Source organism: Callorhinus ursinus, unplaced genomic scaffold (genome assembly GCF_003265705.2).
Source record: "Callorhinus ursinus isolate GAN/ISIS: 27379988/994484 unplaced genomic scaffold, GSC_fseal_2.0 scaffold120, whole genome shotgun sequence".
NCBI classification, from domain to species: Eukaryota; Metazoa; Chordata; class Mammalia; order Carnivora; family Otariidae; genus Callorhinus; species Callorhinus ursinus.
Window position 1 is genome coordinate 1,047,530 of NW_027397182.1, and position 12,643 is coordinate 1,060,172.

General features: G+C 44.9%; 1 protein-coding gene across 2 annotated transcripts in view; it reads right to left on the reverse strand.

Annotated features, from left to right (window-relative positions):
- Window positions 1-12,643, reverse strand: part of LCMT1 (leucine carboxyl methyltransferase 1) — a 76,410-nt gene extending 63,767 nt beyond the window's left edge. For both annotated transcript variants that reach the window (XM_073889875.1, XM_025853858.2), the window contains exon 1: window positions 12,396-12,643. In XM_073889875.1, coding sequence (XP_073745976.1) covers window positions 12,396-12,414 — 19 coding nt within the window. In that variant the 5' untranslated portion in view covers window positions 12,415-12,643. The remainder of the gene's footprint in view (window positions 1-12,395) is intronic.

Below are 12,643 nucleotides of genomic sequence, written 5' to 3' on the forward strand. Positions count from 1 at the left end.
CATCCTTTCTTGATCAAAACTCTTCAGAGTATAGGGATAGAGGGTACATACCTCAATATCATAAAAGCCATCTATGAAAAACCTACAGCGAATATCATTCTCAATGGGGAAAGGCTGAGAGCTTTTCCCCTAAGGTCAGGAACGCGGCAGGGATGTCCACTCTCACCACTGCTATTCAACATAGTATTAGAAGTCCTAGCCACAGCAATCAGACAACAAAAAGAAATCAAAGGCATCCAAATCGGCAAAGAGGAAGTCTAACTCTCACTCTTTGCAGATGATATGATACTGTATGTGGAAAACCCAAAAGATTCCACCCCAAAACTGCTAGAACTCATACAGGAATTCAGTAAAGTAGCAGGATATAAAATCAATGCATAGAAATCAGTGGCATTCCTATACACCAACAATAAGACAGAAGAGAGACAAATCAAGGAGTCTATCCCATTTACAATTGCACCCAAAACCATTACATACCTAGGAATAAATCTAACCAAAGAGGCAAAGGATCTGTACTCAGAAAACTATAAAATACTCATGAAAGAAATTGAAGAAGACACAAAGAAATGGAAAACGTTCCATGCTCATGGATTGGGAGAATCAACATTGTGAAGATGTCAATGCTACCTAGAGCAATCTACACATTCAATGCAATCCCCATCAAAATACCATCCACTTTTTTCAAAGAAATGGAACAAATAATCCTAAAATTTGTATGGAACCAGAAGAGACCCAGAATAGCCAGAGGAATCTTGAAAAAGAAAAGCAAAGCTGGCGGCGTCACATTTCCGGACTTCCAGCTCTATTACCAAGCTGTCATCATCAAGACAGTATGGTACTGGCACAAAAACAGACACATAGATCAATGGAACAGAATCGAGAGCCCAGAAATGGACCCTCAACTCTATGGTCAACTTATTTTTGACAAAGCAGGAAAGAATGTCCAATGGCAAAAAGACAGTCTCCTCAACAAATGGTGTTGGGAAAATTGGACAGCCACATGCAGAAGAATGAAACTGGACCATTTCCTTACACCACACACAAAAATAGACTCCAAATGTTTGAAAGACCTAAACGTGAGACAGGAGTCCATCCAAATCCTAAAGGAGAACACAGGTAGCAACCTTTTCGACCTTAGCCGCAGCAACTTCTTCCTAGAAACATCGCCAAAGTCACGGGAAACCAGGGCAAAAATGAACTATTGGGATTTCATCAAGATAAAAAGCTTTTGGACAGCAAAAGAAACAGTCCACAAAACCAAAAGACAACCGACAGAATGGGAGAAAATATTTGCAAAGGACATATCAGATAAAGGGCTAGTATCCAAAATCTATAAAGATCTTATCAAACTCAACACCCAAAGAACAAATAATCCAATCAAGAAATGGGCAGAAGACAGGAATAGACATTTCTCCAAAGAAGACATCCAAATGGCCAACAGGCACATGAAAAAGTGCTCAACATCGCTCGGCATCAGGGAAATCCAAATCAAAACCTCAATGAGATACCACCTCACACCCGTCAGAATGGCTAAAATTAACAAGTCAGGGAACGACAGATGTTGGCGGGGATGTGGAGAAAGGGGAACCCTCCTACACTGTTGGTGGGAATGCGAGCTGGTGCAACCACTCTGGAAAACAGTATGGAGGTTCCTCAAACAGTTGAAATTAGAGCTACCGTTCGATCCAGCAATTGCACTACTGGGTATTTACCACAAAGATACAAATGTAGGGACCCGAAGGGGTACGTGTACCCCAATGTTTATAGCAGCAATGTCCACAATAGCCAAACTGTGGAAAGAGCCAAGATGCCCATCGACAGATGAATGGATAAAGAAGATGTGGTATATATACACAATGGAATATTATGCAGCCATCAAAAGGAATGAGATCTTGCCATTTGCAACGACGTGGATGGAACTGGAGGGTGTTATGCTGAGTGAAATAAGTCAATCGGAGAAAGACATGTATCACATGACCTCACTGATATGAGGAATTCTTAATCTCAGGAAACAAACTGAGTGTTACTGGAGTGGTTGGGGGTGGGAGGGATGGGGTGGCTGGGTGATAGACATTGGGAAGGGTATGTGCTACGGTGAGCGCTGTGAATTGTGCAAGACTGTTGAATCACAGATCTGTACTTCTGAAAGAAATAACACAACATATTTTAAGAAAAAAGAAAAAGAAGAAGATAACAGGAGAGGAAGAAAAGGGGAGTATGTCAGAGGGGGATACGAACCATGAGAGATGATGGACTCTGAAAAACAAACTGAGGGTTCTAGAGGGGAGGGGGGTAGGGGGATGGGTTAGCCTGGTGATGGGTATTGAGGAGGGCACATTCTGCATGGAGCACTGGGTGTTATGAACAAACAATGAACCATGGAACACTGCACCAAAAACTAATGATGTAATATATTGTGATTAACATAACAATAAAAAAATTGAAAAAAAAATACTCATGAATGAAATTGAGGAAGACACAAAGAAATGGAAAAACGTTCCATGCTCATGGATTGGAAGAACCAACATTGTGAAGATGTCAATGCTACCTAGAGTAATCTACACATTCAATGCAATCCCCATCAAAATACCATCCACTTTTTTCAAAGAAATGGAACAAATAATCCTAAAATTTGTATGGAACCAGAAAAGAACCCGAATAGCCAGAGGAATGTTGAGAAAGAAAATCAAAGCTGGCGGCATAACAATTCTGGACTTCCAGCTCTATTATAAAGCTGTCATCATCAAGACAATACAGTACTGGCACAAATACAGACACATAGATCAGTGGAACAGAATAGAGAGCCCAGAAATGGACCCTCAACTCTATGGTCAAGTAATCTTCGACAAAGCAGGAAAGAATGTCCAATGGAAAAAAGACAGTCTCCTCAACAAATGGTGTTGGGAAAATTGGACAGCAACATGCAGAAGAATGAAACTGGACCATTTCCTCACACCACACACAAAAACAGACTCCAATTGGTTGAAAGACCTAAATGTGAGACAGGAGTCCATCAAAATCCTAAAGGAGAACACAGGCAACAACATCTTCGACCTCAGCCGCAGCAACTTCTTCCTAGAAACATCGCCAAAGGCAAGGGAAGCAAGGGCAAAAATGAACTATTGGGATTTCATCAAGATAAAAAGCTTTTGCACAGCAAAAGAAACAGTCTACAAAACCAAAAGATAACCGACAGAATGGGAGAAAATAGTTGCATATGACATATCAGATAAAGGGCTAGTATCCAAAATCTATAAAGAACTTCTTAAACTCAACACCCAAAGAACAAATGATCCAATCAAGAAATGGGCAGAAGACATGAACAGACATTTCTGTCCAGGAGACATCCAAATGGCCAACAGACACATGAAAAAGTTCTCAATATCGCTTGGCTTCAGAGAAATCCATAATCAAAACCTCAATGATACATCACCTCACACCAGTCAGAATGGCTAAAATTAACAAGTCAGGAAACGACAGATGTTGGCGGGGATGCGGAGAAAGGGGAACCCTCGTACACTGTTGGTGGGAATGCAAGCTGGTGTAAGCACTCTGGAAAACAGTATGGAGGTTTCTCAAAAAGTTGAAAATAGAGCTACCATACAATCCAGCAATTGCATTACTGGTATTTATCCCAAAGATAGAAATGTAGGGATCTGAAGGGGTATGTGTACCCCGATGTTTATAGCATCAATGTCCACAATAGCCAAATTGTGGGAAGAGCTAAGATGTCCATCGACAGATGAATGGATAAAGAAGAAGTGGTATATATATATACAATGGATTATTATGCAGCCATCAATAGGAATGAAATCTTGCCATTTGCAACCACATGGATGGAACTGGAGGGTGTTATGCTGAGTGAAATAAGTCAGTCAGAGAAAGACATGTATCATATGACCTCACTGATATGTGGAACTCGGGGGTGGGAGGGATGGGGTGGCTGGGTGATAGACATTGGGGAGGGTATGTGCTATGGTGAGTGCTGTAAATTATGTAAGACTGATGGATCAGAGACCTGTACCTCTGAAACAAATAATACATTATATGTTAACAAAAGAAGAAGAAGAAGAAGATAGCAGGAGGTTAAGAATAAAGGCAGGGGAAATCAGAGGGGGAGATGAACCATGAGAGATGATGAACTCTGAGAGACAAACTGAGGTTTCTAGAGGGGAGGGGCGTGGTGGGATGGGTTAGCCTGGTGATGGGTATTAAAGAGGGCACGTTCTGCATGGAGCACTGGGTGTTATACGCAAAGAATGAATCATGGAACACTACATCAAAAACTAATGATGTAATGTATGGTGATTAACATAACATAAAAAAAAAAAGGAATACCTGGGAAAATTCTTCTCTTTTTCTTTTTCTTTTTTTTTAAGGAGGTTCCACACCCAGCATGGAGCCCAGTGTGGGACTTGGACTCACAACCCTGAGTTTGAGACCTGAGCTGAGATTAAGAGACGCTCAACCCTACTGAGCCACCCAGGCACCCCTACCTGGGAAAATTCTAAAAGAAAAAAAAAAAAAAAGATGAGAGATGTAACTGACCCTCTAAGTTCCCCTTTCAATATCCCCTTACCCTTTCTTCCTTACTAAGAGGACCCCAATTTTCTTCAAGGTAATAATCTGCCTTGTGAGAAATTCTCCCCTCCCACATGTTCCTGCAGGTAGGGGTAGGGCCATGTGCCTAGTTCTGGCCAATGACACGTATGTTGAAGTCTACACAGTAGGGCTTCCTGCAAAGCTATTGCTTTCACAGACTGAGACACATACCTTTTGTCAGTGTCCCTTTCTTTTCTTCCTTCCTGAAGTAGAGCTGCTTAAAATGAACTAAGAAAACGGTGCTATTCCCTGGTACAAACCTATTCTTACTCTAGAAGCAACCTATGAGAGCTCTCAATCAATTCACAGATAAGTTATATCACAAGTCAAAATGTTTAAGGATCAAAATGAAAAAAGCAAGTCAAACTGGAAATGAAGAATGATACAGGTATGGCTGTATTAAAGTATATATAAGAATTTAGTATCTAAGTGATGTTTCAAATCCTTGGGGGATACAGACCATCACTACATGGTGCAGGGACTTTATAACATACAAAATAATAAGGATAGACGAATGGTCTGAGCAATAGAAGCCAAAACAATAAAAGTTTACTAAAAGAAAATGTAGTGATTGAAAATGGTTTTTAAAGCAGAATCCAAAAGCCACCAGCCATAAAGTTAGACTGCCAGATTCAGAATGAAAGGTATCATGAAATGTATGGTACAAGCTAAACTGAAAGATAAACAACAGTTTGACAGAAAATACTGCAACATTACAGAGGCAAAGGACTACTATCCTCCATATAAAAAGTTCCCCAAAATCAATAATAAAACTATAAATAACCAAACAAAAAGACAACCCAGTAGAAAAATGATAAGGAGAGAGGATTCATGTAAAAAATTGTCAGTGATAGTGAACAACTAAAAATACTCAGTCTTACTAGTGATTATGAAAATATAAATTTAAGGGGCACCTAGGTGGTTCAATCACTTAAGCATCTGACTTTTGACTTTGGCTCAGGGTTGTGGGATACAGCCCGAGTCAGGTTCTGTACTCAGCTGGAGTCTGCTTGAAATTCTCTCTCTCCCTTTCTCTCTGCCCCTCCCTCCATGCTCTCTCTCATATAAATACATCATTGAAATATATATATTTAAAAGAGGCATTATTTTCTACCTGCCAGTTGACAAACAATTTAAGAGACTGAGAATACTCTGTGATTATTATCTCATTTACTATGGGTGAGAACAGAAAGTGACTAAACCTCTTCTGACGACCATTTTGCAGAAGCTTCTCCTCTGAAATCCATCTCACTGGAAAACTCAAACACACACGCAAAGATGTTCATCAGAACCCTACCTCTTTTTTTTTTTTAAAGATTTTATTTAGTTATTTGACAGAGAGAGACACAGCGAGAGAGGGAACACAAGCAGGGGGAGTGGGAGAGGGAGAAGCAGGCTTCCCGCGAAGCAGGGAGCCTGATGCGGGGCTCGATTCCAGGACCCTGGGATCATGACCTGAGCCAAAGTCAGACGCTTAACGACTATGCCACCCAGGCGCCCCTCAGAACCCTATCTTAATAACAAAATCATAGCCATCCAAATCATGAACACAAGGATGGTCACATAATGTACAACCACTCTGTGTAATACCATTCAACCATTAAAAAAAAACAATGCAAAAAATTATATGCACAGTCTATTCAAATAAGATTACTAAGTGGGGAAAATGACTTCATATTTGTCATTTAAAAAATTAATCCTTGGGGTGCCTGGGTGGCTCAGTGGGTTAAACATCTGCCTTCGGCTCAGGTCATGATCCCAGGGTTCTGATACCCAGCCCCACATTGGGCTCCCTGCTCAGCGGGGAGCCTCCTTCTCCCTCTCCCTGTCGCTCCCCCTGCTTGTGCTCTCTCTCTATTTCTCTGTCAAATAAATAAATAAAATCTAAATAAATAAATAAATATAGTGACATGTCTTCTCTGGGGAGGGAAAGCAGAGGTCCTCACCTTCAGAATATCTGAGATCACAATCTCAGCCCTGCACTCTGGGCAGAGCTGTGTAGATGCCATCAGTGAGCTGGAAAGGCCTAGGCCCCTCTGTAAAATGCTGACTCTCCCAAAAGGAGATCCTCTGACCCACTTGCATGTCAAGGGGGATGTTTTTCGATGCGGTTGACAGCAGAAAAACTTCTGGAATTCTCACAATAGAATTTCAGTCTTACAGCCCATGGCCTAGTTTCCAAAACACACAGACCACTCAAAACCAGTGAGACAGAACATGGGAATTTGGAGACCTCATCAGGAAATAGAACCTTGAGCATCTACATTCAGTTCCTCATCACTCTGCCGGCTCAGAAATACTTACTAGGGGTCTACGAGGCACATGGCACTGAGACACACATGGTCCCTCTCAGCACCGTTATTCCCACGGGGGAGACAAACATTAAACGAGATGTCTGCATTGCAACAGGACTGACTGCCACAAAGGAGATGCACAGAGAACAGATAATGAGCTAGACCTTGTCTGCAGGTGTCGGGGGGAGGGAGCCGCATCTGACATGAGCCAGAAGGCTGGGCACCTTCTTTGACTCATTGGCCTCACACGCATCCCATCTGTCAGTATATCCCATCAGCTCTCCCTTCAACATGTACCCAGAATCTGGTCGATCCTCAGCACTTCCACTCCTACCATCCTGATCCAAGCCAGCAGTATCTCTGACTTGGAATATTCCAGTAGCCTACTAACTGATCTCCCTGCTTCCACCCTCACTGTTCTCAACAGAGAAGCTGAAGTGATCCCATTAAAACCCAAGTCAGCTCACCTCATTCTTCACTTCAAAATCCCCCAGTGGCCACCACCCCAGGTCCCTAACACCCCATCTGCTACTCTCCCCCTTCTCCCTTACTCTGGCCTTGTCATTCCTGGAACAAGTCAGGCCAGCTCCCTCCACAGAGGCCTTCCTACTCCCCCTTCTCTCTGCCTGGGACACTGTTCCCACAGACAGGCACAGGGCCCACTCCCTCACCTCCTGCAGGGCTTTCCCCACCCTTGTCCTCAGGGGGCCTTCCCTGGCCATCCCAGCTCAGATGACAACCCCTTCCAACCCTCCTACAGGATCCAGCACCCCTGACATGCTGGATTCCTTGGCTCTGTGTTTACTGGCTGCTTCTCTCACTGGAAGAAAGGCTTGCTAACAGCTCCACCGTGGTCTGTTTGGGTCACATCTGGAAGCGCACAAGAACCGAGCCTCCGGCAACTGAATAGACATCCAATAAAGAATGTGGGGTGACTGCAGTCATCTGAGGGAAGATGAGAGCTCATGAGGCAAGGGGGGTGGGGGAAAAAGCATCTCAGGCAGAGAGAGCAGCTGAGCCGCCCCAAGGCCGGGGGACACAGGGCACACTGGAAGGACTGACCAGACTGTGTAGGGCAGGGAAGGCGAGCGGGAAGCAAGACTGGAGAAGGAGGATGGAGCAGCCATGAACACACAGAAGGAACGTTTGGGTCTATCTCGAATGGCAACAAGAAGCCAGGAAACTAGGCAGTGACATCAATGAATGGGCCTTCCACAAACCTCTGGCTTCAGGGGGAGACAGAGATTTGGGGGAGGTAGAAGCACCTGGAAGCTCAGCGAGCAGACTAGCACCATGGCTCAGACCACAAATGACCTTAACTAAGACTGAAAGGGCAGAAGCAGAGGTGGAGAAAAGGAGGTAGATTCCAGAAATATTTAGCAGATAAAATCACAGGTCTGGGTGAATGATCACATAAGGGGGTAAGGAAGTAAAAGCAGAATTCCAAGATGACTCCTCCCTTTTGCATGTGGGACCTGAAGGACACAGTGGCCCCATTCACGGAGTTGGGGGGGGGGGGGGAGTGGCAAGGAGAAAAACATAGGAAGGGGATCTCGAGCAGTTTTGGAAAGAATGGATGGGCGATAATTCTGAGACATTGAAATATAGTTTTCCAGGTGGCAGCGGGAGACCCAGGGACCTGTGAGAGGATCACAAAAAGTAAAGTGAGTCACGCCACGCAGTACAGATTCTCACCTTGTGGCTGATGGGGAATCAAACGGTTTTGAGGAATTCAGTAACAGGAGAAGATGTGGAATTCCAAAAAAATTATCCTGGCCAGAGCAGGAGCACGTGGATGGGAGAGGGAGCTGGATGAGAAGCAGGCAGAACGAGAAGGACATTGCAACAGAGCAGGTAGAAGGGACCTGAGCCAGGGGTGTGGCCACAGGGAAGGAAAGGGTAACAGACCTGCCCTTTGTCACCACATCATTTCACACGGCCTCTGGGGATCGTCTGAAACCCTGGAGCACGTCAGCTCCCCCACTTGAAACCCCTCGGTCCTCCCACGTATCATTCTCTGACAACCTCTCCAGAATTCTCTCTTGCTCCCCGCTCCCCGGCCCAATGTCAGGTGCCGCTGACACAGCCCTGGGCTTCCATGGCCAGGCTAGTTTCTTCTGCCTGACAAACACCTATTTGTCTTTTGAAGGCCTCCCCCCTCCGCTGGGAAAAAAGGAAGAGCAGTGCTGACATCGAGGAGGCGGACTGGCACCATGAGCCGGGCTGCATGGCTGGTTGCAGTGGGCCTGGCACTCAAGGAGACACCACATGGTTCTCCTGTTGGGACACAAACGACCTCGCAGAACAGTAGCATGAGGTGTTGTGGCCCCGGTGATGAAGGGACACAAAATAGGACCACTTTCTCTTTTGTCCAAACAGACAAAAACAAACTTGTTGTGCCCACCCCAAAATGCCAATCTTCCTCTCTCCCAGCTGATACGAGTGAGTGCCTTCCTTCTGAATGACATCGTTCGTCATGCTCCTCACACCTCCTTCTAGAAAACACTGATGGAGCTACCCGATCCCAGAACTGTCTCGCCTCGCCTCGCCTCAGTACCCAGTCCAGGCAACACCCCTGCTTCCTTGAACACTCCCAAAAACATCCGCCCAAAGCCCAAATCCTATAAGTTCTTTCTAACACCCTCTTTCTTACGGATCAGCCCCACAGTCGCCATGACGTGGGTTCTCCCTTAGGATGAGTAACAAAGCCACTGTGTTTGACAACAGGTGTGCTCCCAGTGGCCTTTATGGAGGATGCTGACCACTGTCACGGGAGGAAAGGCTGGTTCCCTTTCTTAGAGGGAATCCTAGGTGTCCTGGGAGGCTAACTGGCCTTCTTAATGTGATTTTAGGGGTTTTATGGCTATAACCTAGGGCGGCAGGAACCAGCCTAACCCACAGTCAGTAACTTCAACTAAATAATATTCAGATGGAGGGAAATCAAGGGGCGCATGGGTGTTCCAGTCAATTGAATGTCTAACTCTTCATTTTGACACAGATCATGATCTGAAGGTTGTGAGTTTGAGCCCCACATGGGCTCCAAAATCAGTGTGGATTCTGCTTGAAATTCTTTCCCCCTCCCTCTTCCTCTGCCTCTCCTCTGCCACACTCATGCAGTCACTCTCTAAAATAAAGAAATACAATCTGTAAAAAAAAAAAAAAATGGAGGAAAATCAAAAGCAGTAATAATACTTTATTGAAGGCTACACTCTGTGCCAAATCCTGTGCCAACTCCCTTCGATCTATTTCTCTTTTAATCCTTACATCCCAAAGGTGGGTTTCCAATCTTATCCTGATTCCAAAGAGAGGACTGAGGCATAAAGTGATATGGCCATGATTCATGCAAGGAATCTCTATGTTATTAATAACATGATTTTCTGACAAGGTTTAAGGGTTTAACACATTGCAGTGAAGATGCAGATCAAGATATCACAGAACATGAAGGACAGAGGCCTGCAAAATGTCTTCACACATTAACTTATGGATTCTCCCAATCTTGCTGCATGTTGTTCAGACGAAGGAAAGCCCAGTGCAAAAAAAGCTTTCATGTAATGATTCCAGATGGGAAACATACCTGGTTTTTAGAGCCAGGACCTAACCCAGAAGATTCTGATTCAATGAGTCTAGACAAGGACGTGAAAATCTGTGTTTTCTTTAAAAAGCCCCACAGGCTCTGATGAAGTGCACTTTGGGCTGGGTACCACTGCCTTAGAGTCTCTGCCATTCCAAACCCAAACTTCCCCTACAATGTTTAGATGTCTGCAGACAGAGGGGGGCATTGGAAACTGAGGCAGACAAGAACAGGGAAATTATAAAAACTATCCAATAGAGAGTCAAGAAAAGGCAAGCTATAGTTAAACTACTTCCCTGTTCTTTCACTGTGTCTGAGTTACTCTACAGTTAATTCACTCTTTTTTTTAAATAAGCAAATTTGCACAAACTGTCACCAACAAATATAAATATAACAAATCATCAACAAATTTTAAATATACCTAACTGTGATATGCCCCTGAAAGTATTTTATTTCCCTCTGATCATCTTGATGGCACTTCAGATTCTCTTAGCAAATAACAGTTGGTATGAGAAAAATTATTTCTAATTCAACAGTTCTACACATGTGGTCAACAGCACCTGAAACCTGGAGAAGAAATGAAGTTGGGTGGAAGCCATTTAAGTTCACAAATTTCACCACAGACTGCCTTCCAGTCTTCAATACTTATGTAAGTATTTATCTATTTATGGAATCAAACACCACTAACACCCACTACATGTCAGCCATGGCTCTAAGTGTTTCATTAATGTTAAATATCATTTAATCTTTACAATGATCTATGAAGTGGGATTATCATCATCCCCATTTCTCACATCAGGAAACTGAGACCCAGAATGGTTTAGGAACACAGCTCATAAGGGGCAGAGCTACAGTCAGCTTGGCCCTGGACTCCATGTTTTAAATCACTATGCTTAGTCTCCAGGAACCTACAAAAAGTGCAAGTCTTAACCCCAAACCTTGGCTTTCCCCACCCTACATTCAACACGTGGCCCCAGCTTCAAGGGGCATTCTCTCAATTCCTTTACCAGTTCACACTCCTTCCTTGTTCTAAGTGAACACCCCCTACACACAACACATCCCGGTTTTGTTCTTAGCCTTCTGTTCTCAGGTTAACCATTATTGCCTAAATTACAAACTCTAATGCACTCTATTTCTCAGCACTCAACGCAACACTGTAATTATGTATTTCATGGGTAATTATTTGCTTCCTGTCTTTTCCAACCAGGTGGTGAGTACATCAGACACCATGTCAGTCCTATTTACCATGGGTTCCCAATCACTGAATACCCACCACCCACCCAAAGGGGAGGGTCAACCACAAAGTACACTCTCAACAATTTCTGTTAAGTACATTCCAGCCTCGGACTTTCCGATATGGGACACGTATCTGCTCACAACGCTGTCCCCACTACACCCCTAGAATGTAGACTCCCGTGGCATACACACAAGAGCTCTGGAAAGTACTGGCTCTGCACACCAGTATTACGTGGCCCTGGGCAGATCATTCAGCGCCCCCACCCCACCCACCCACACACACCTTCACTGGCGTGATCTCAGGTGCACAATGGGGATCCTGACAATCCCCAATGTAATGAACCTATTCAAGAGGTAGAACCTGAACTTCTCCTCCCCCATCAACACTAGACATACTTGCTTCTTGTCGGTCTTCCACCAAGACTTTAGCCCCAAGAAGGCCAAGACCCCGTCTGCCTGGTTCAGGCCGGATTCCCAGTCACGCTCTCCCCAGGCCTGGCGCACAGCACAAGTGAATTATCGGCTCCATAAATGAACCACTGCCCTGTGCACTTCACAGGTGTCAAGCGAGGGTCGCACGAATTGACGGCTACCTTTTGGCGAACAAGCGTGTTCCGGAGACACAGGCCCGCCTCCCACCAGCCCCCAGCCCCCCGGGGACGCCGGCCCCTGACCACGCGCCCGGTAGACACCTCTTGCACATAGAAGCATCTTCGCAAGTGCCGCGCACTCCCTCGTCGTCTGTGTCTGTCGAGGAGGAAGAACAGGAGGTGAAGGAGGGCGTCCTCAGGCTAGTGGCCATGGCCGTGGAGGTTCTGGGGTGCTGCGCCCACCGAGAACATCGAAGCGGGATCCACAGACGCGGAGGGAACGAGCCAGCCGCCTAGAGGATAGGACAGAGGGGCTGGGTTCCACCGCTCTCAGCGCGGTGGCGCGGCTC